The following is a 24,964-nucleotide window of genomic DNA, read 5'->3' as shown; positions in this document are numbered from 1 at the left end:
AACATTGCTAATGGGGTGTTGGTGGCGCAGTGCCTTGTAAACGGCTGACCTAGGCGACTGCAGGAACCCTTGTAAGGCGCCTTGGATAAAACACCTTTACCTTTAATGTGTAGTGCTAGCATTAGCTCAAAGCAGCATGCATGCAGCTATTCAATGGATTGACTGAGCAAGTGATAATAGTGTGTGTGTGTGCTTGTGTAAGCATGCAGTGGGTGTGTGTGGCTATTTTATGACTGTGCGTTTGTGTGTGTGTGTGCTTGTGTGACTGTTTTACGACTGTGTGTGCGTGTGTGTGTGTGTGTGTGCGTGCTTGTGTTTGTGGGATTGTGGAGGCCTGCAGGTATGTTAATGATCAGGACTCTTGAGAGAGATGGACAGAACAGGTTGGAGGTCATTCCTACTCCCCTACCACCTGTCTGTTTTACACACACACAGACACGCACACACAGAGACACACACACAGACACACACACACGTGTGACTGAAGGTTAGAAGCATCCCAAATGCGATGAAATACCACTGAAGGTGAAGTGATCAACCCAGTGTCATTTTTAAGTGTCATTTTCCTACAAAGGACCCCCCCCCCTCCTCTAAATAAATATTGATGATGTCATTTTGATTGACTCCTGTGGTCAATACAGTGTACATGTTCATATCACACTGTCCTTATACTCACCCTCCTCCACACACACACACACACACACACACACACACACATCCCTCTCCTGCTCAGTGTCAAGATACAGGTCAGAGAGCGTGTACACACACACACACGCGCAGACACACACACACACTTTGACACACAATAGCTCTCTGCTGCCAGAGAGTGATGTCCTCCCACCAACACAAGGCCACAGAGATAACACGAATGATGGAGGAGGAGGAGGAGGGGGAGGGGGAGGGGGAGGGGGGAGAAAATGGCCCCAGCTGAAGGAGTCTTGCTTGAGAGGCTTTGTTAATCAGCCTGCCAGCACCGCTCTGTGTGTGTGTGTGTGTGTGTGTGTGTGTGTGTGTGTGTGTGTGTGTGTGTGTCAGCACACTTTTATGTGTGTGTGTGTGTGTGTGTGTGTGTGTGTGTCTCTCAACATGCTATTGCTGTGTGTGCACAAAAGTGCAGTCATATGTGTGTCTCTGAGTGTGTGTGCTCTGTAGAACAGCCACTGGCACAGATGAAGAGTTTTAAATAATGCCCCTCTCACAATCACCACCCTCAGCAAGCAGGTGTGGGGAAATGTCTGACTGGATAATTAATGGTGTAAGTGTGTGTGTGTGGAACTTAACCATATCTGTAAGATGCTTGTGCGTGCGTGCGTGCGTGCGTGCGTGCGTCTCAGTAAATGTGCCAAGCTCACTTTAAAACTGTGTCCCTGCTGCTGATGGCCAGGGCTAGGTGTTAACAGTTTTACACACCTACACTGATGACCAAATGCTTTATTTTTGTCTGTTAGTCTTGCTGGCCACTCTGTTCATCACCCCCCCTCTCTCTCTCAAACATACACACACACACACACACACACACACACACACACACACACACACACACACACACTTCATCTACACATCAACCTCACAGTCCTGAGTACCACAGACCTCTGTGATGAAAAATCACACAGTCTTCAAGAGGCCATAGCAGGGCTGCCTGCACCTGGCCCCCCTCACACACACACACACACACACACACACACACACACACACACACACACCCTCTGCTCCCTCTCCTTCATGTGGAAGTCAATCAGCTTTAATCCAGGGATGGAGCCAGAGTGCTGCAGATCCCCTCGATGGAGACCCCATAGACTCTGCCCTGCCAAGCGCCTAATGCCAGCCAATCCTCTTGCTCCTCTCCTTCTTGCTCCTCTCTTCCTCTCTCTTCCTCTCTCCTCTTGCTCCTCTCCTCTCGCTTCTCTCCTACTCTCTTCCTCTCTCCTCACTCCTCTCCTCACTCCTCTCTCCTCTCATCTCCTCTCCACTCCTCTCCTCCTGCTCTGGAGCCGCTGCCTTGTGCACAGGGCACTCAACTGTGTGGGCATAGAGAAATACACACACACACACACACACACACACACACACACACACACACACACACACACCCTTCCATCTTTGCTTATCTTCAAACAGCTCTTCATTCACGTGTGTGTGTGTGTGTGTGTGTGTGTGCGCGTGTGCGCGTGCGCGTGCATATGTAAGAGGATCAGATGTGCCTTTTAATATGCTTATGAGCCGTCTTTTAAGAAACGTCTTTGATTTAATCCTCTGCATACACACGTACACCTCAGAAGCTCAACAGTCCCACATTTCATCCATACTATCCTCCTTACACACACACACCTTTTTCTGCGAGGTTCATACGGAAATAGTTGGGGATTGTGGGCGGATTTGGTGATGAATGTTCACCGCCTGCCTGGATTAAGTCTCCTGCAGCAACAGTAAGTCTGGGGTGATGAGGAGTTCAAGGACGATCCAGGAACGACCAGCACTCATCTCTGAGCTGAAAGGACCGGAAAGCCTCATTTATTTCTTTACATAAAATATAAATTGAGTCATGTAGCAAGGGCTTTTACTCGCAGTGACTTACAGTTCAGTGCTGATTGAAGTCTTGATCAGTATGAGCGCTCTTTGAGTACTGATCCCATGACCTTGGTGTTGTTAGCATCTGCGTCTACCAGTTGAGCTACAGGAGGACTATGCTATTTAATCCCTATATTTTAAACTGTTACCTTTATTCTAGACTGAACCATAGATTCCTTTATTCTAGATTAGAACGTTGGTTCCCTTTATTCTAGATTGGAACGATGATCCCCTTTCTAGATTGTACAGTTGATTTCCATTATTCTAGATTGGAACGATGATTCCCTTTATTTTAGATTGTACTGTTGATTTCCTTTATTCTTGATTGGAACGATGATTCCCTTTATTCTAGATTGGAACGATGATTCCCTTTATTCTAGATTGTACTGTTGATTTCCTTTATTCTAGATTGGAGCGATGATTCCCTTTATTCTAGATTGGAACGATGATTCCCTTTATTTTAGATTGTACTGTTGAAATCTCCTTGTCCTTCAGCTGTTCATTCCCATGCAGAAGAGACTCTGTGGCCCCTTCCAGACCTGTGCTAGTTAGCATGGAGAGTTTGAAGGTGATCTAGAGAGGCGGACATGGGGAAGCAGTTTGCCCTAGGCCAGTCTGGTCATGTTCTTAGCTAACGGCCTCCGGATTAGTGATTCCGGTGGAGATTTTGGAATGTTGACATCTGGAGAGGAAGTCTGGTATCCGGGGGGGGGGCGATGATTGGCAGGGGAAGGGAGGTGTGTGTGTGTGTGTGTGTGTGTGTGTGTGTGTGTGTGTGTGTGTGTGTGTGTGTGTGTGTGCGCGCACGTTGGTCAGTCCGTAACAGATGTGACCAGAGGTTAAGAGAGTGCAACAGGTCAGCAGGGGTGACGGCATCACCAATTACTTTAATCTGCATGGGCAGATGGGGACTCAGACATGCAAGACACGCAAGAGCCCACACGTGCACACACACATTCTTTGTCTCTCTCTCACATACACACTCAGTCACACTCGCACACACTTAAATGTGTAAATATATACACAAGTACATTTAAATGCACACAAACACACACGAAAGACAAGAAAGTACATTTTTATCCATGCAAAAACACATTTCACATTGTTCACAGTTCATCTCACACACACACACACACGCACGCACCGCACAGACACATTCAGACATAATGAGAGAGAGAGAGAGAGAGAGAGAGAGAGAGGTAGTCAGAAAGCAGAAGTAAAGATGCAGGTCATGTAAGAAGAGGGATCTGGTCTCTCTTTTGGGTAAATGTGATAATGTGATGGAGTGGACTGAGCCTGAACACACGGTTTGGAACATATGGCCCCTGAACATGTCACACTGTGGGGAAAGCCAGGCTGGTAGGGGTATGAGACGGCACACACAGAGAGAGCGGTAGGGATAAAAAAAAAAAACTGTGTGTGTGTAGGCAGGTTTCCATTGCAGTTTCGAGCATCATTTTTGTTTTTAAAAACACTAAACACAATTGTGAACTGTTTGTGTTTTTTCAATTGAGTGATGTTATGGATTCAACTCATTCATTTCAGTTAGCGTGGTAATTGATCTCCAAGATCCTAGCACTTTGATTTAGATGGTCTCCACCGATAGCCGTCGTGATCGTGATTAATGGAAAGCGGCGAGGGCATGTGATTCACGCAGTAATTATTGAAAGCCAAACCCTTTCTACTTGGCAGTGGCCACATATCAGACATTTCAGAGGTTATTGTCCATGATGAACCTTCTAAATATTGGCATTTTGTTGTTGCTATTTAGATTTGCAGTAATTTCTTTATTTCTTGAACCAACGGTAAGAATAATTCTTTGTCCTCATCAGACACGAAACGCACCATGTGACTCACTTAAATGCAAACATTTTTGCGAAATATTGTTTTGTCGACTCGTCCGCGTGTCTCCATTCCTCGTTTTTTAGTTTGCTATTTCAGATCGCACATTCAGCAGGTTAATGGAAATGTGCTGTGTGTGTGTGTGCGTGTGTGTGTGTGCGTGTGTGCATATGCCTAAGGTTAGACTGTTTCTTCTTTTCACACTCTCTCTCTCTCTCTCTCTCTCTCGCTCTCTCTCTCTCTCTCTCTCTTTCATGTCTCCTCCTCTTTATTTTTCTCTCTTCTGTTTTCTGGGCCATCACAGGTGCTCCAGACCCCAGGCTCTATGCATTTCCCCTCTTCCCCCATCTCTGTCTTCTCTTTCTTCAATCCTCTTTTGTATCTTCCCATCTAGTCTTTTTTATATCTTTTTTGATTCTTTGGTTCTACATCCTAGGTTCACTCTTTTAGCAGTCCTCCCAGCATATCTCAGTTCAAGCACAGATACGCACACACACACACACACACACACACACACACACACACAGGTGGGCAGATTCACTTCAAACACAATTAGCTGGCAGCTTCAGAGCAGCTTTCACTGTGCTAGCGTCCCATATCTCCCCTGACGACTCCCGCTTCCCACTCGCAGTCTCGTACGCCGGTGTCCTTCTTGGCTTGCCGTAGCACAGCAGCATAGGGTGTCATGGTGAGAACTGCGAACAGGCGTTCAGAGGGTCATTAGGATTCACATTGGGTTAATTAAACTGGCTGATGTCTCCCTGTCCTCTGTAATGGCTGCTGTCTCTGTCTCTGGTGTCCCTGTTGTCCCTGTGGGGCTGCTCAAGTGGCAGCTGAACCACGCTGTGCCACGCTACCTAGCATGCACTGCTGCGGTCCCTGCGGCGGTACCTGGGGGCGCTATGACTGGCACGTCACCGCTGATCAGTCTGATGCCAGTCATGCCAAGGTTGAGGCACGAATGCACTTGTTGTGCATAGCGTGCTTTAAATGAAGCAGTGTGTACTGTCACCTCTAAATAGATCTGTTTTGGAGAAGATATTTAGGATGTGGCTATGACTCCAAGGCAGTTCATTCAGTCTCCAGTTCTCTCTTGTTGATAGCTGTGCTGTGTTTTCTCCAGGTGTGTGTGTGTGTGTGTGTGTCGTGTCCGTATGCCATCTCCGCCATCTCCTCCCTCTCCACCTCCCATCTTCTGTCTCTCCTTTCTTTCTATCCATCTATTAATTTTCTGTCTTTGCCTCTATCTTTCTCTCTGTCTTTGTCTCTCTCTTTCTGTCTCTCTATCTCTCTTTCACTGTCTTTCTTTCTCTCTGTCTCTCTCTCTCTCTCTCTCTCTCTCTCTCTGTCTCTCTCTCCTCCATCATAGCAGTGTGATGGCTGCTGTGACTCAGGTGTGTGAGTGACTGTGTAAAGCCAAAGACGAGCCCTTCATGCCTGAGTGTTGCGTAACGAGTCGTGAGTCAGTGGAGTAGACGCGTCACGTCACGTCACTCCTCAACTTCCCACTTCCAAGTCTTTGCACCATCATCACACACACACACACACTACATCACCATCATCACACGCACACACACACACCATCATCCCACACACACACTACCTCACCATCATCCCACACACACACTACCTCACCATCATCACACACACACACACACACCATCATCACACACACACACACACACACTACATCACACACACACACCATCATCACACACACACACACACACACACACACACTACACCACACACACACACACAGACACACACTACATCACACACAAACGCACACATATTACACAAGTGATGACTCGTTGCAGGGAGTGTGGCCTAAGCAAGCAGAAACACATGCTGGGGACTCATGCTGACCGAGCACAAGTTGTTAACATTACAGGACACTCAATCATTTCATTTGCATTCAAGGTTTAAGTGGGCATCACATCAGGAATCTTAAATACGAGAGCCATCTGAAAGGGCACACCTTTTTGTTAAATGTGAAAAAGTTGGAGGTCATTTGGCTTCTTTGGTGTGGTGTTTCAAAGCCAGATATGACCTCAATGACATGATTTCACTGTGGGGAGACTAACGGTTGTGTGTGTGTGGAGGTTGTGAGGCCCACACCTCCAGGCTTCTTCCTTCAGGATGCCCTTGGATTGGTTTAGAAACATAAATGAACGCTATAATTGTTTTAGATCCCTTTGTATATACTGTTGATTATTTCCCTGTACATCTGGCTATGTAAGAATATTTATGCTGACGCCAACCTCTCAGAGCCTAACTCTTTCTTTCCTTCTCACCCTCCACTCCTCTCTCTCCTGTCCTCTCCTCTCCTCCTCCTCTCTCGTTCCTTCTCTCCTGCTACAGAGATCCGGGGCAGCCGCGGGGCAAAGGAAGGCTCCATGAGACAACTGCCCCTCTACGACACGCCCTACGAGCCGACGGAGAACGGGGGCGACACGGATCCGGAGCCGCCCCGCTGCCCCCGGGAGAGCCGCCTGCCCCAGGACGACGAGAGACCCCCGGAGGAGTACGACCAGCCCTGGGAGTGGAAGAAGGAGCGCATCTCCAAAGCCTTTGCAGGTATGAGAGAGATGGAGAGAATGGGAGGGATGGGGAGAGAGAGAGAGAGAAAGAAAGAGAGAGAGAGAGGGATGGAGACAGAGGGAGAGAGGGAGTGATGAGAGAAAGGAATTATATGAAATGGGGGATGGCAGAGGGAGATTGAGAGAGAGAGGGATGGGATTGAGAGAAAGAGAGAGTGGGATGGAAGTGAGGATAGATAGAGATAGAGAGAAATACTGTGGGGGGGAAACTAATAGAGCAAAGTTAAGAGGAAAGAAGAGTAGAGGGAGAGATGTGGAGAAAGTGAAAGAATGACATGACACTCGAGGAGTTAGAATGAACTGGAGAGAGAGGAGAGAGTTGGAGCATTTGACTAATGGAAAGCTATTAACTGAGTGAATGAACAAGAGAGAGTGAATGATATGAGTGTGTGTGAGTGAACAAAAGAAGAGTGAAAGATATACAGGGGTGTGTGTGTGTCTGTGTGTATGTGTGTGTGGTGTTGTTGCTGGGGCGTGGGTTTTTCTGCTTAAATCCAATGATGGAAATCACACAGTTCTTTTTTTCTCTCTCTTTATTGATGACTCACCCACTCTCTTCCTCCTCTCCTCTCCTTTTCACTCTCCTCTTCTCCGACACTAACGGTTTCCTCCTGTGGTTTCTCTCCCTCCATCCAGAGTGTCTGTCTGTCTGTCTGTCTGTCTCTTTCTCTTCCCAAAGCTGAAAGGGCTTTTGTAGGGTGTCTGGGGACCGGCATCTCATCTCTGTAGAGGTGTGTGTGTGTGTGTGTGTGTGTGTGTGTGTGTGTGTGTGTGAGTGTGTGTGTGTGAGTGGGGCTCTCTCTGTCTTTGTCTGCATGTGTGTCACTTTCAAGGGATCTGATGGTGTGTAGGTGCTGCACAGAAACTGATGTGGAGCTGTGTGTCTGTGTGTGTCTGTGTGTGTGTCTGTGTCTGTGTCTGTGTCTGTGTGTGTGTGTGTGTGTGTGTGTGTGTGTGTGTGTGTGTGTGTGTCTGTGTCTGTGTCTGTGTGTTTGTCATTGAATGGTACTTGTGTTAGTTCCTGAAGAGCTAGCAAGGCCATAACTATTCTGGGATGTTCCAGGAGGGAGAAAAGCACTTGACATTTTGATATTCAGCAAAAAAAAAATTTTAATAAGAAGACGAGCCTTTCAATGAAACGACTCTATAACTAAGCTAAGCTAAAGTATGAGCTAAGCCAAAACATTCTCAGGAGCTCTTTTTTATTATCATTTTTTTCTATTTTTCTTTTTTCCTATTTTTCTTCTTTTTTGTGGTGTTCTTCCCCCCCCACCCCGGACAGCTCTGCTGTGTTATGGCTGCGTTAGCGCCGAGGGCTCAGTAGGAGGCAGAGGAGCAGAACCCCCCCCCAGGACTAAGGACCCCCAACCTAAAGCCCCCAAAGGTACCCCACACAGGGACGCAGGGGACACCGTCTCACCGCCAGACCTGTCTGTCTCACTGGCTGCCTTAATGCTTACTTACCCTTTCTGTCTGTCTGTCTTTGTCTGTCTGTCTGTCTGTCTGTCTGTCTCTTAACTTAACTTATCTAGGACTGCTGTTTTCCTTTTTTTGCTTGATTGACTTGAAGCTGTCTGTCTGTCTGTCTTTCTTTCTCTTGTTCTGTGTGTGCCCTCATGGCTCTTCCCTCTAGGCTGTTTTTCCATCTTCTTCTTCTTCTTTCCATCTTCTATAGGGTGCATCTGGTTCCTCCTGGCGAGGGAGGACACGTCTGTCTGTCTGTCTGTCTGTCTGTCTGTCTGTCTGTCTGTCTGTCTGTCTGTCTGTCTGTCAGCTTGTTTGTGAGTTTATCAGTTTGCCTGTCCTTTCTCCTGCTTGCTAACATCTTGTCTTTTCTCTCCCTCCCTTCCTCCCCCATAAGGCTAGTGTGGAGTTGATGTGGGGTTAGGTGTCTTTCAGACTGTGGAGGTGTCCGTCTTATTCTCTCTACTCTGTGTCTGCCGACTGTCTGTCTGTCTGTCTGTCATTGTTGGTGCCAGTTACATTCCATCACTGTTCCCGAGTTGACACTGTCTGTCTGTCTGTCTGTCTGTCTGTCTCTCCTCACTCTCTCCTGTGTGTACTGGAGAAGAAGGATGTGGCTGCCACTTTGTCTGCCACTTTGTGCTACTGTAACGGCAATTCCTCTGTATCAAAACTGACAATGAATAGAACTGGGAGTGGTGGACTTGAAATTGTGTGTGTGTGTGTGTGTGTGTGTGTGTGTGTGGCTAAATGGGTGTGCATGCTGTATCTCCTCAGAAAATATTTGTTAAAAACATTAGTGTGCAGGTTTGGGGTGAATTGTGGGTAAAGAGTGTGCTGTTTGAAAAACGTTGCCTTGTTGCGTCCTCATCCTAATTCTGACTCCTTTCTTCCCCACCGCCTGCTCTCTGATGAATCCATATTTCATTTGGTGTTTACAAATTGCTCTCTGCTCCATCCCCTCTTTGATGAGACATTTTGTTCCGTGTGTATTTCAAAGCGCTGTCTGCCATAACAGACAGCTGACTGCATCCGTCTCTCTCTCTCCCTCTCTCTCTCTCTCTCTCTCTCTCTCTCTCTCTCTCTCTCTCTCTCTCTCTCTCTCTGAGGCTTTCAGCGCAGGCGATGTTTCTGAAAGCTTTGATTCCTCTGTCCTGAACTTTCTCCGACTGGAGTCTGTGTCCCGTGTTGCTCTCTCTCAGGAACAACGTGCCGACGTTTGGAGGAGACAAACACTGCTTCCCCTGGCACACCATCATTCAACAGAAGAGTCAGAGAGAGAGAAAGAGAAACAGAGAAAGCACAGGAGAGAGTTGAAGAGAAAGGGAGAGAGGTTTAGGAAAAGAGAGGGAGAGGGAAAAGAGGAGAGCGAGAAATTCAAGAAATTTTGTGTGTGTGTGTGTGTGTGAAGACCCTGTCATGAACTCCATTTGTTGCAGACATCTCTATCATCAAAGCCCAGAGACGGCAGAAAAAAAACAAGTCAGAGTCAGAAGTCTTAGAAGCCTAGATCTGAGAGACTAGAGATGCCTGTAGGGCCACTGCCTCACCATCCTGCCCCAGGTTGGGCCTCCGAGGCTCACCGTCTGGCAAAGATCAATCACTGGAGGTCATAGGTCACGGAAGGTCAACACAGGGCCCTGAGGTTGGATCGATAAAGCCCAGTCGTTTTCCTCTGTCTGTCTCCGTGTAATGACAGTCCTTCCGTATCCTGGCAACTGGAAGAAAACGTTTCGGGCTGATTGTTGTGATTTAGACAGATTTGGGTCGGCGATGCAGAGATTTTACATCGCAGGCTTTTTCAACAAAAACAAAAAAAAGGCTTTTTTTTCCCCCATTTAAGATGATGAATAATGGAGTAATTTTCCTTTCAAACTTTCTCCTGTGATTTGAACGCGGCGGAATCAAAAAAAGGCTCTCATATCCTCTGTTGGCACACTCGTACACACACAACCATCAAATTACACATACACAACCATGAAATTACACATACACAACCATCAAATTACACAATCAACTGGCAAAACTAGCGGTAGCATAATGAAGAAATATGTGAAGGCTGCTTTCTCCTGAGGGAGATGTAATGGCCCGAAAAAAAAGAAAGAAAGAAAGAAAGAAAGAAATAAAAAGCAAGAAGGAAGGAAGGGGAGAAGGAAGGAAAGAAAGTAATGACGACAACCCTGTGTGACTTACAGTCTCCATCTGCACAGCTGAGGCGTGTAACTCTATACTCATAACTACTCATTCATCTTCGTTAAATAAAACACTAATGAACACTAATACCCTGAGGCCTTGTACTTTCTTTTGTTTTTCCCCTGCATCACTTCACTGTTTAGAAGAGTGTGTTTGTGTTTGCGTGTGTGTGTGTGTGTGTGTGTGTGTGTGTGTGTGTGTGTGTGTGTGCGTGTGTGTGTGTGTGTGTGTATCTGTATGTAGGTATGTTTGCGTGTGTTTGTGTGTGTATGTGGGTCTGTGTATCTGTATGTAGGTTTGTTTGCGTGCGTGCATGTGTTTGTGTGTGTGTGTGTGTGTATCTGTATGTAGGTTTGTTTGCGTGTGTGTGTGTGTGTGTGTGTCTGTATGTAGGTTTGTAGGTTTGTTTGCGTGTGTGTGAGTGTGACAATAGTTCATTAATATTCGGTGTGAGGTTAGCACTGGACAGATGTGCTGCCCGATGCAAATTCTAGTCTTGTTGGAGGGCGAGTAGGGTGTATCTGTGCTCTCCAAAGTTAATCAGTCATCTTGTGGCGTTTGCATCCCATCCCTCTCTCTCTCTCTCTCTCTCTCTCTCCTCTCTCCCCCTCTCTCTCTTTCCCTCTCTCTCTCTCCCCCCCCCCCCCCCCCCCCCCCTCTCTCTCAGGGTGTTGAGTATATGATGGATGAGACCAGGGCTGTGTAAAGATGAAGATGCATTAGATTATGACCCCTGTGAAGAGTGTCTGTGTCAGCCTGGAGTGTTGCGTATTGGCTGTGTGTGTGTGTGTGTGTGTGTGTGTGTGCACGTATGAGTATGCATGCATAAGTGCACAAACACACTCGGTCAGGAAGTCATTTGAAACTTGAGGAGTGTGTTAGGGTGCCTTGTCACAGGAAGACTGTTACCTAATCCTCTCCCATCCCCTGTGTGTGTGTGTGTGTGTGTGTGTTGAGGGCAGTGTCTTGTGTGTGCATGTACTTATGAGTGTACATGGCTCATCTGTTAGGCATCTCACACAACCCTACCACCCCCCCCCCCCCCACACACACACACACACACACACACTTGCTCAGTGAGGCAGTCATTAGAAATCTGAGGAGTATATCAGTGTGTCTGACCACAGAAAGACTGTTACTTAAACCTCTCCCTCACTTGCGTGTCTGTGACTGTGTGTGTGTACATGTGTATGTGCACGGGTACAGTGCCTTGCATAAGTATTCACCCCCTTGGATGTTTTACTCTTTTATTGCTTTTATAAATCAATCATGGTCAATATAAGTTGGCTTTTTTGACAAAAAAATTACAAAAAAGCCCTCTCATGTCAAAGTGAAAACAGATTTCTACACAATAATGTCAATTAAATGAAAATATGTAATGTAAAATAAGTGATTGCATAAGTATTCACCCCCTTTAAAGAGACTGACCTAATTCAACAGAGGTCCAGCCAATTGGTGCTAGTAGTCTCACAATTAGTGAAATGGGGATCAGTGTGCAGTGAATGTGTCTCAAGTGATTGTAGTATAACGAGACCTGTGTCTGGAAGGTCCATTCACTGGTCAGTATTCAGTAATCAGTATTCCTGGCTACCGTTACACCATGAAGACAAAAGAACACTCCGAGCAACTCAGAGAAAAGGTTATTTAAAAGTATAAGTCAGGGGAAGGATACAAAACAATGTCCAAGGCACTAAACATCCCCTGGAATTCTGTTAAATCCATCATCAAGATATGGAAGGAATATGGCACATGTGTAAATCTGCCTAGAGCAGGCCGTCCTCACAAACTGAGTGACCGTGAAAGATGGAGACTAGTGAGAAAGGCCACCAAGACTACTCTGAAGGAGTTACAAGCTTCGATGGGAGAGACTTTGCATACAACAACTGTTGCCCGGGTTCTTCACCAATCAAAGCTTTATGGAAGAGAGCCACTGTTGAAAAAAAGCTCCACTTTGGTCTCATCAGACCACAGAACCTTCTTTCACTTGACCATGGAATCTCCCACATGCCTTTTGGCGAACTCTAGTCGATATTTGATATGAGTTTTTTTCAACAGTGGCTCTCTTCCATAAAGCTTTGATTGGTGAAGAACCCGGGTATTGTATTGTATTTTTAATTTATTTTTTAAAAAGCCAACTTATGTTGACCATGATTTATTTATAAAAGCGTAAAACATCCAAGGGGGTGAATACTTATGCAAGGCACTGTATGTGTGTGTTTGTATTTGCCCATGAGTGTGTGTGTGTGTGTGTGCTGGTGTGCGTGTGTGTATTCGTTTCTGTATGCATTGCCCACTCCATTAAGTTGGCCCAGGGCCAGAGGGGGCATTGCTCTCTCTCTCTGCTGCCCAGATAAGAGCAGCCGATGTCAGGCTGGAGACCCCAGGAGTCCTCACTGCCTCATGGTTCTTTAATGAGTCTTCAAGAGCTTAACGTCCTCCACTGCGCAGCGCCTACGCTGATAGTTTAAGTAAATAATTGAATTGCTTTAAATCCGGTAATGTGTGTGTGTGTCTGGGAAGGGATAGACACAGTGCTGGAACTAGGGCCACTGGACCCCTCCGCTTCATAAGGTGACTTTTTCAAAGCCATGCCCCCCCCCCCCCCCCCCAGAAATACCAGCTATCGTCTCCACAGCATGTCTCTACAGATACACAAAACTGCATATGAACACACATACATATGCACACACTTCACACTTCATGTGTATAGCCAGACACGTAGAAACACAAACACACACGTTCACATATCTATGCACACGCAGCCCCTTACATACAACCATTAGACAAATGCACACACCATCTCTTTCCTACACACACAAATTCAATTCATTTTTTTTCTTCCAGGCTTTTCTAATACTCAGATACCAGCACACACACAAGCGCGCACACACACACACACACACACACACACACACACACAGGTCACACACTCCTCCCTCCTCCACCATGTGATAACTCTCCTGACGTGTGTGTGTTTTCAAGATCGAAAAGCCGAAGCAGCTGGACTCGCCTTATCTTTACTTACACACATTTGGGCCAGCCGCTGCACTGAGAGTCCACGCTGCCACACCACACACACACACACATATATACGGAATGATGACATTTAGATACCAAGGTAATTACCTACTACAAATGTTCACAACGTACACAACAAATGTACCCCTGAAAAGCACATACTATGACTTTCTTTACACATTCTCCCTATACACACACACACACACACACACACACACACACACACACACACACACACACACACACACACACAGACGCATACACACACACACACACACACACACACACACACACACACACACACACACAAACCAGTTACACTTAATGCATTCAAGCCTCAACTACTTCACCTTCACCCACCTCTCCTCTCCCCACTCCACCTCTGTCCTGTGATGAGATTTCCTCCTTTATTCATACTTACTCTTTGGTTCAGATGTGTCGTATGTATTTCCTCCCTCTTTTCCCCGTGCGTCTCAAACACACTACGACTCCCCCGCCTCTGAGGTGCATTTTAAGAGTGTTGTTGCTTCCCCTCTCCAATCAGAATTCATTATATGAGGCGTATCACAAAGCCTTTAGCTCCCTGGAGAGAGGCCTTGCGTATGCAGTCTCTCAGCGATGCTTAACAATGCGGGTTAACAACTCCGATTTAGCGACGGCGCACAAAACTCACTGCGCAACGTGGATGCAATTAGCCGCTCCGAATTAAACGGCCCTCCACAGGAGCCGACTGCGTCGCCGTTCGTCCTGTGATTCATGAGACAATGCCGTGTGCCATAATGCCTTATTAGCATGTAATTAAAAATAAGACGCCGGCAAACAAACAGGGGCCGCATGGCAAACAGGAAAGAGCTTTTGAGAGAGACAAAGGATGGCTGTGAAAAACGTAAGGCTTTCTGATTCTGTGTGTGTGTGTGTGTGTGTGTGTGTGAGCTTGCTTTGTTTTGTTTATTTCGGTAAGTGCAGAGCAGAGCTGTGGTGCGTGACGGAGGGATGGGGTGTGACGGGTGTTCCGTCACGCTGCTGCTTCTAATCAGAGTCCAGAGGAGGCATGCATACACACACACACATACACATGTACGCACACAAACAAGCACATGAATACACATCCACATATCTACAACGTCTACACACACAGATACACACACACTTGCATGCTTCCAAACCAATGCATGCATACGCACACACACACACACACACACACACACACGTAAAAAGAAACACATAGCTCCATCTGTAAACATGCACACTAGTACATGCTGACAAACCCATACACACATTCCCATATATTCACACACAAGCACATAGCAACACATGCATGCATTCACAAAACACACGCACACACACACAGAGTCCCACACACACACATAAACAGTCACATTCTTAGTGACTTACATGCAAACAAATGTGTGCACACACACTGGTCATGAAGAGAGAAAATGACCTTCGGCACACGTTTTTCATAGACATATTACACTCCCACATTTCACACCGGTGACCTTTTGACCTCTCTCACTGCGTAACCCCATATCCACTGCACAGCTGTTACAGCCTTTCTCTATTAACCTTCAAGCAAGCGTCCTGCCAGATGTGTGTGTGTGTGTGTGTGTGTGTGTGTGTGTGTGTGTGTGTGTTTGCACTAAGTGCATGTAAAGACTGTCAGATGCCCTCCATGCGTCCTCCCCAGTATCAGGGAACTCTGCGCCCGATACCAACTGCACCAACAGGCTCCCTGGCGTCACACACACACCCGTGTTTGATGATGATTAAACAGCTTAGCTCGGCCTCAGACTCTGGCAGCAACATGCTCTGTGTGTGTGTGTGTGTGTGTGTGTGTGTGTGCATGCCGCAATGTGTCAAGATGCAAACAGAGCTCTGATTGGTGTGTGGCATCGTGTGCGTTACAGATCTCTGTTATGCACACAGCTTAGCTCGGCCTCAGACGCCGAAAGTGTGTTTGCAGTGAGGTACCTGCATACACACACTCACACACACACATACACATACACAGTCATACACCCATATGGGCTGTGCCAAAATGCAAACTGCACTCTTAAATCTGTGTGATGGGTCTGATCTGCTTGTCTATGTTAGGTGTCAGTGCGTGCTGATATCAGTCAGCCCAGGTCAGGGTAGGCATTATCATGTAGTTGCAGATTGTTGTTGTGCAGCAGTGCGTCTTGAGTGTCCTTGTACAGTTGTGTGTGTGTGTGTGTGTGTGTGTTTGAGGTTGTGATTGGGCCTCAGTGTCACAGTTTTGTGTTGTGTAGCCCTGTGTCTTTACTGCTGCGATGTTTCAGCAACGTGTGTGTGTGTGTGTGTGTGTATGTGTGTGTGTGTGTGTGTGTGTGCGTGCGCTCCACATTGTTGTAGATGTGTGTAATACAGCAGTGCGTTTCCTCCATTTCTCTTCTCAGCATTTCTTTATCACTGATCCATATTCCTTGAAGTTAATATGTCCCTCTGTTTTATATACTGCAAAGGAGCTAGCGTAGGCTGGGATATACACCAGGCTGTTTTATATACTGCAAAGGAGCTAGCGTAGGCTGGGATATACAGTATACCAGGCTGTTTTATTTAGTGCAAAGAAGCTAGCGTAGGCTGGGGTATATACCAGGCTAAAGTAGGAGTGTATTTGTGTCAAATGCTAGCTTATGGAGGCTGATATATGACTTAGCCTCTAGAGAATGTGTGAGTTTGTGTGAGAGTGTATAGCTGTGTGTGTGTGTGTGTGTACATTAGTGTGTGTGTGTGTGTGTGTGTGTGTGTGTGTGTGTGTAAATTAGGGTGTGTGTGTGTGTGTGTGTATGTATGTGTATGTGTGTAGAGCTGTGACATTGCCCTGGGGTTCTCCCCCGCGTACCCCTCTGGAGCTTTGAACCGTGAGAGGCTAATGTTTTACCCAGAATTCAGTGCACAGAATGCTCTAAGCTGATTGGGTCGTGCAGAGGCCAGCATGTTACCTATGGAGACACTCTGAAAGACTGGCTAATGTTGCAGAGCGGTCAGCCAGAGTTCTCACACACTATCAGAGGGACTCAGGGACACTTCAAAGAATAGGCACAACGCATGTGTCTGTGTGCGCGCGCGTGTGTGTGCTCGCGTGTGTGTGTACGTGTGTGCATTTGTGTGGCAGAGTAGAGTGTGTGAATATATGAATATAAGGTCAGTGAGAGTATAATTATGTATTTTAAGTGTGTGTGACAGTGTGGGTCTCCTATATCCTGTTCACCTTTCTTTCTCTCCCTCTTCTACATCTCCTTCTTCTCCCTATCTTGCTTTCTTCCTCACAGCTTCCACTCTAACCTCTCTTCATCTCTCTTCCTCTTTCTCTCTCCACCTCTCCTTCTTTTTCTGTTCCTCCATCTCTCTCTCCACCTTTCCTCTCTCTCGACCTCTCCTATCCTCTCTCTTTCTCCACTTCTCCTACTCTCTCTGTTCATCTCTCTTTCTACCTCTTCTCCCCTCTCTTTCTCTCTCTCTACCTCTATCCTCTATTTCTCTCTCTCTCCACCTCTCTTCTCTCTTTCTTTCTCTCTCTTCCTTTACCTCTCCTATCCTCTCTCCTCCTTTCCCACCTCCTCTCCCTCTCTCTCTCTCTCTCTCTCTCTCTCACACTCTCCACCTCTCATCCCTCCTTTCTTCTATGTGTGAAATGAAGATAAACTCATCACCCTCTCAGCTCCTGTTCTCTCACAACTAGTTCTGCACTCTCAACAAACCCTTAAACACACCTATGCATGTCTCTGCATAACACACTCCTCTGTACTCTCTCTCTCGCTCTCTCTCACACACACACACACACACACACACACACACACATAGAATGAGTGAGAGAGAGAGAGAGATACACACACAAACATATTCACTTTACACACACACACATAGAATGAGAGAGAGATATACACACACACAGACAAACTCTTTCTCTCTCTGATGCTGAATGCAAAATCTAAACAGGTCCCACCCTAACAAGCTGAAATTAGTTGTTTTCTGGAAGGCTGACACTTAAATCAGTTTACCTTCAATGGAAATATGGTGTGTCTGTGGAGTATGACAGTTCATCTCAGTGTGTGTGTGGGTTCAAATATGTTTGAGTGATATTACGAGTGATATATTGAGTGTTTATAGATGTACTTGTGTGTATATAGGAGCATGATGTTTTGTCTTTTTATATATATATATATGTGTGTGTGTGTGTGTGTGTGTGTGTGTCTCCTGTTTCGTAGCTGTCTTCTCCTCATCCTCGCCATGAGGCAGCTTAGTTTCAGCCCTTCTCTCCCGACACAATTACACACTAATCTGAAACGTGAAATGAGAATTAGCGCTTTATCAGTGCTGACGGCAACCCTGCCATACACAGACATCTTATTATGGGCTGTCAGAGCAGCTGACCTCTCCGTGACCCGTCCCATTTAGAAACCAGGAGAGGAGGAAGCGAGACGATAATAGCATCCCATGGGCTATTGTCATGGAGACACTCCTCATATGACGGTCGTCATGGCGATGAGCTTTGACGATAGCCATGGTGAGACTTGCCTGTTGACTACTCAGCCCAGCTGTGGAGTCCTGTGTCATGTCTCAGCAGATATCGCTCATTTCTCCCAGTGGGTGAGATGTTGGAACAGCCTGGCCAAAATGGACTTTTATTTTATTTATTTATAAAAAAAAAATGTAATGGTCATTTCCTGTTGGTCATCTGTGCCTTCAGCTCAAAGGCATCCACAGCATCCTCTAAGCTGTTGTCATAGAGACACCCCTCCACAAACACTCGTCGTGGTGATGCCCTGACCGGTCATCTGCTCCTCAAAAGATTGGGTAGTAAGTCTTACCAACATTTAAAGGCGCGGTGCTCAATTCTGTCAAAGGGTTGTTGATATTTGAGATCAAGAAGCCAATCAATTTGCACTCCTCCCTTCCGTGCTCCTGAAGCAACGTGTTGATTGGCTGGAAACAAGCTTCGTTGTTTGGTGTTGTCCTGGCTCTGTAAATGGGAAACAGAGTTGATTTTTGTTGTATTTATGATTTTTTTATTATTATTATTATTTTTAGTTTTTTTTTAGTGCACACAGTGGACAGACAACCTGAGGAATGTGAGGAGAATTCCGCTGAAATTGACAAAAAGTGTAACAAATTATTGTCACCTTTCCTGTCCCTCAGGCATAAGGGCTTGACTGTTTATAATCCATTTCTATCCAATAGAGTGTATCTATCTATCCAACGGTGTAACTGAAGGTTGCTTTCCAAAGTCAATGATGGACATGGCATGACAGCATGCTAGTTGGAGAAAAGGACAAACTGTGACAGAGACACAGAAGTGACAGACGATGCTGATGCACCAGCCTGGTGTTGACATAAGGCTTAGTGTGCAGCAGGCTGTGAGTGGGACCATATGACATGGTAGGCCACTGTAATGATCCACATGGACTTTTTCTGACCAGGACACACACACACACACACACACACACACACACACACACACACGAGACACTCTCATGAATGGGTTATCTCTCATCAGGACTCACGATCGCACACACACGCACACACACACACACAAATACACACACCTAGAGACTCTCTCCAGGATTCACAATGCACACACACGCAAACACACATATATATACAGAGATTGACTCTTGTCCCTGACCTTGGTGTGTGTTCCCTGCCAAAGCCCTCGCCTCAGGGTTCTTCTCTCTGCTCCGTCCCTCAGACTGCTCCTGAAGCTCCTGGCCCCAGTGAAGAGCTCCTCTGCTGCCTGCTCACACACATGGGAGCACCACAAGGACAAAGGAGTCCATCAGCTCATTCACTTTCATTAGAGAAGCCTGTTTTATAAGCACATAAACCCACTGTTACCACGGATACACACACACACACACACACACACACACACACACACACACACACACACACACACACACAGAGGGTCGTGAAACATTGTCAGTTTTACATTCCCTACAGAGGTGACAACAGACACATACAGGCGCTCTCCACACTTTCTCTTTCTCTGACATACACACACACACATGCTCACAAACACAAACAGTAGCTGAGTGAACTTCATTGTGTCTATGCAAACGTGTGTGTGTGTGTGTGTGTGTGTGTTCGGGTGAATAGTTTATTGTCATTTTTTTGTTCTATCACCCTCCCCTGCAGTTCTGTCACAATGGCTTGTTAGTGGGCTGGGAGAAAGCGAGGGAAGGGGAGGAGAGGAGAGAGAGAAGAAAAGCGTTGACATTAAAGAGAGGCAGCCTTTTGTTCCATTAATCCACTCAAACGCTGCTGCTTAGGTGTCTGTCAGCGCAGGCAACATCTCATTTGGGTAGTGAGCTCCAGCACACTCCAGCCTGCCTCATCAAACCAGCCCTAGCGTTAGCTCTCTCTCTCCCCTCATCTCTCTCTTCATTTGTCTGCTCTGTCTTTACCTTTCTGTCTCTCACTACCTTTCTTTTTTATATATCTGTTAGCCTCTCTCTCTCTCTCTCTCTCTCTCTCTTGCTTTTTCTGTCTTACTTCCCGCTCTCTCTCTCTCTCTCTCTCTCTCTCTCTCTCCCACTCTCCCTCTTCATCTTATTTAGTTTGCCGCACTATTAAACAAACTCCACTGAAACCCCAGGAGTGATGTGCCAGTAAAACTATTCTAGTAATACCACTGTGTGTGTGTGTGTGTGTGTGTGGGAGTGCATTAGTCGAGAATCAGAGCAGGCGCGTTTGTTGTCCGCCTTTATCTGCATGGCAGAATTCTGTCCTACACACACTTTATCTTCCAGCGGTGTGGGAAACAATGCCATTTGAAAGCCTCCACATCGCGTCTCCTTTTATCTCCTCTTCTCTCTTCTATCTGCTGTTTGGCATGGCTCTGCTCCCTGCTCATGCTTACCCCTCGGCTTTCCTCCTCTCTCTCTCTCTCGCTCTGTCTCTCTCTCTCTCTCTCTCCTCTCTCTCTCTTTCTCTCACGCTCTCTCTTTTTTTCCTCTGCATCAGCTCTAAATCAGCTTAGTCCTGTGGAGCACGTTGTTAGGGCTTCATCGCTACGACTCCTGAGTCTGCCCTACCTGCCCGATCCACGGGCGCAATTAAAGCCGCCTGAACTCATAACTGTGAATCCCCCAGGTGAAACACCTTGTAACAGGGTCTGTGAACATAGATGGGGAGAGAGAGAGAGAGAGAGAGAGAGAGAGAGAGAGAGAGAGAGAGAGAGAGAGAGAGAGAGAGTGAAAGGCAGCAGAGAAGAGCAGAGTCTAGTGAACTAATAAAACATGGCTTCTTTTCTCTGTTTTCAGTCTTGTCCTGTTCCTCTTTTCTTCTTCCCGTAGCTGTTGCCGTAGATGATCGGAGAACATTCTGGAACGTTTAGTCTTAAAAGTACTTTTTCTTGCTTGATGTTCTGTCTCTTAATCTGCTTCTTGTTTTCTCTCCTCCCCTGTTTTCCCCCTTGATCCCTTTCTCCTCTTCATTCTCTCTCGCTCTCGTTTCTTCTCTCTCTTTCCCTAATCATTTTCCTAACCTTGATCTATCTTTCTCTTCTTCTTTCTCTCTCTCTCTCTCTTTCACCTGCTCTTTTTCATCTCATCCTCCCCCTCTGATGCCCCTCTCTGCCTGCAGTAGAGATTAAAGTGATTAAAGACCTGCCCTGGCCCCCCCCAGTGGGGCAGCTGGACACTAGCCCCCCCCTGGCCGAGGCTGTCGAGCACCCACCCCCCTCCCAGTGCACCCAGCCCCCGCCTGGCGGACAACTTCCCTGTGAGCAGCTTCATCATGGTGGGTGTCCCCGTTAACCCCCACCCTACCGTCCGTCCTGACCCCCAGCCCCCAAAGCAGTGCTGCCCAGTTTACTCTGTAACTATGATATACACGCACACTACACCGCAGTTATAGTGAACGCACCATACGCTTATGAGTAATAATGACGGAGCAACACGCAAACATGTCTGTGTACTGTAGAAAATGGACGCTTGTGCACTCACAGTCTGTAACCAGAGCATGACAGTGGCTCTAAGACTGTTTAAACTCCACTAATATTATTTAGCTGGGTGTTCCCATTGGTCCTCTTAGACCCATTGCAGTACTGCCCAATGCTATAAGGTTACCATGGTAATTACACTGTGCATGTTGAATGTTACACTGTAACCACGATGAAAAACTGTGAACACACTTCAGGAACGATGATGGAACACGACACTCTAGCTTGTACTTCATGTCTCTACTCACAAATTGGATTCCCGCGTACTCGCAAGCGCCTAACTGTCCCGGTCGGCCATTATATCGCTGCACAGTCTGTAAGCAGACATGGCTATGCTTGTCAGTGCATGACAGTGTCTCTAAGATGTTTTGAAGTGCATGGTTACTTTGCTCTTTAAACAACGACTTGAAAATACCAGCGTGTCGGCGTGTGTCTGAGTGAACGAGTGTGCCGACCCCTCAGAGAAACAGTGCTTCTTACTTCTTGCTTGTTCTAACACAGTGCACACACTCACTGCTGTTGCACAGAAAGGTCACATTTACAGAGGGACAGAGAATCACATTGCGTCGGTGTGTTTTGACATGATGTTACCCATTAAGTAGCATTGTATTTAATGTCATAGTTCCATAGTAACTGCGCTGCTGTTATGTGCATCGTTACTGATCCCATCACCGTCCTGTTGTCTCCTCCTGTTGTCTCCTCCTGTTGTCCACTGCTGTTGTCTCCTCCTGTTGTTTCCTCATTTTGTCTCCTCCTGTTGTCCACTGCTGTTGTCTCCTCCTGTTGTCTCCTCCTGTTGTCCACTGCTGTTGTATCCTCCTGTTGTCCACTGCTGTTGTCTCCTCCTGTTGTCTCCTCATTTTGTCTCCTCCTGTTGTCCACTGCTGTTGTCTCCTCCTGTTGTCCACTGCTGTTGTCTCCTCCTGTTGTCTCCTCCTGTCGTCCACTGCTGTCCACTCATTAGCATGCTGCCTCTGTCCTCCCTCTGTCTCCTTTGAGGAGGAGGACCCTTTTGTGTTATTGTGTTCCATCTCCTCTCTTTGTCCTCCCCACCTACCTACCACACTCTTTTTGTCCTCATCTTTTAAAACTCCACACACGTGTACATACATGCAATACAAACGCATACAGTAATGGCTGTTCAGGGGACAGTACCAAGTGGATGTGGTGTCTGTGATCAGACACGCACCATCATATGATGTCACATGAAGTGAGATGTGCCCACCCCACCCAACAGCTGTCTGTCTCTCTCTCTCTGTCTCTATCTCTCTCTCTCTCTGTCTCTCATCACTCGCAGTCCGCAGTGTTTTGCATTTTCACTTAAAGTTTTATGTGCACCACATTGCCTCTCTCTTTCTTTCTCTCTCTTTCTTTCTCTCTCTCTCTGTCTTTATATCGTGTTCTTCCTCATATTCATCCTGAAAGGACTCCTCCCAGTCTATTCAGCAGAGGTTATGGAGCATGAAACAGTATGGTGAGGAGCCGTGCGTGGCTATCCGTGCCATGTGCATATGTTCCGATTACGTTTACAGCGTGGTTTGATGAGTGCGTGTGTGTCCGTCTTCTCTGTGCCTTGTCAGCAGAGACACACACACACACACACACACACACACACACACACACACACACACACAAACACACACACACACACCTGCTTCACTTGGAGCTGGGAAGCCCCAACACACTGTTATCTGTGAGGAGAAGGGATCATTAGGTTTAATTGGGCCTGTCTTGGCATCTGGTTGGAGGTGCTGGAAGAGTGCTAGTGCCCCTTGCCCCTTTATGGTCCTCACAGCCCCAGGAACAGCCATTTCAGGCCACACACATACACAAAGACACACACACACACACACCCACAAACACACACACACACACACAGAGACGCACACAGACATACACAAAGACACACACACTCAACAGGTCACACTGCGTCTCGTCTTTGGCTTGTTGGTTTTGGGTCACAGAGGGCTCCATGTTCCTCAGGCTCCCCGGGAGCCAGTAATTGCCCAGGAGAGAGGGGCCTCGTGCAGCCCAGCGATCAGCCCTCGCTGGCCTGTCTGCTCCGCTCTCTCTGTCTTCCTCGCTCAGACTCTCTCTCTCTCTCTGTCTCTGCCCATAGCCAAAGGGCTGTACTCTGTCTACTGCGCTCTTATGGACACTGATGTGTGTGTGCGTGCGTGCGTGTGTGCGTGCGTGTGTGCGTGTGTGCGCGCGTGTGTGCGCGTGTGTGTGTGTGTGTTTTTCAGCATGTGGGATGTGCAATTTGTTCGTGAGTGTGTGTGTGAGTGTTTGGGTATGTTTAGGTTCAGCATACACAACTGTGTGCTTACATTTTTGTTTGCATTATTGGTGTGTCTGTCCTTGTCTGTCTGTCTGTCTGTCTGTCTGTCTGTCTGTCTGTCTCTGTGTCTGTCTGTCTGTGTCTGTCTCTCTCTCTGGCTAATCTTCAGAGAGACAGAAGGCATACATAGCTGCATGCTCACCATTTTCTTTGCGTTGGTGTGTGCATGTCCAGAAACCCCAGTCATGTGATTTATGAGGTGTAACCCGATGGGAAAGTATCGTGTTCTCCTCGCCTGGTGTGTGTAAATTGGAGTGTGTCGGCCAGCTTGTAAGCTGAGCCTCTCTCTGTCTGAGTGGGCTCTGGGAGGTCAAAGGTCACGCCAGCAGACTTTGGGGGTGCAGGGCGTTGAGGTTTGGGGAACACACAATGACATCTGGGCGTGACATTCCCTCTCCTTCTCTCTTTTTCTCCTTCGCTCCCTCTCTCTCCCTCCTTCGCTCACTCTCTAACCCTCTTCCTCCACCTCCTCTCTCTCTGTTTTTGTTTTTCTCTTTTTCAGTCTCTCTTGCATTGTCTTCTTTTTCTCACCCTCTATCTCTGCTCTCTCCATCTTAGTTTCTATTCTATCGTTCTCTTTTTCAGTCTCTCTCTCACTCTCTTCTCTCTCTCTCTATCTCTAACTCTCTCTGTGCCTCTTGGTCTTCGTCTATTTTTCAGTTCCCCCCCCCCATCTCTCTTTCCCCCTCTCCGTCTCTCTCCCCTCTCTGTCTACCATTCAACACAGTGGTGAGGACATGAATAAGTCATACTTCATGATCATGAGTCATGACCAATGAGCTTCATTAAATATTGATAAAGGTAAGGATGTGAACACAGAATCTCTGATCTGGGATCAGTGGTTTGTCTTTGAGATGCTTTCTTATGATTCTAGCAGGACCTTCATTACATTTACATTTAGTCATTTAGCAGACGCTTTTGTCCAAAGCGACGTACAATGGAGAGAACAGTCAAGCTAAGAGCAATAAAGAA

General features: G+C 46.8%; 1 protein-coding gene across 3 annotated transcripts in view; it reads left to right on the top strand.

Moving 5' to 3' along the window:
• zgc:158464 (uncharacterized protein LOC791139 homolog) overlaps nt 1-24,964 on the top strand; it is a 130,383-nt gene that overhangs the window by 81,144 nt on the left and 24,275 nt on the right. Inside the window, exons 3-5 of one of the 3 annotated variants that reach the window (XM_031558066.2) lie at nt 6,775-6,990; nt 8,296-8,397; nt 21,297-21,449. In XM_031558066.2, coding sequence (XP_031413926.1) covers nt 6,775-6,990; nt 8,296-8,397; nt 21,297-21,449 — 471 coding nt within the window. The remainder of the gene's footprint in view (nt 1-6,774; nt 6,991-8,295; nt 8,398-21,296; nt 21,450-24,964) is intronic. The other 2 variants (XM_031558067.2, XM_031558068.2) reach the window with 2 other exon arrangements.

Source organism: Clupea harengus, chromosome 20 (genome assembly GCF_900700415.2).
Source record: "Clupea harengus chromosome 20, Ch_v2.0.2, whole genome shotgun sequence".
In the NCBI taxonomy this organism is placed as follows: Eukaryota; Metazoa; Chordata; class Actinopteri; order Clupeiformes; family Clupeidae; genus Clupea; species Clupea harengus.
The sequence above is the reverse complement of the archived record's forward strand: the minus strand, read 5'-3'. Positions and strand labels throughout refer to the sequence as shown.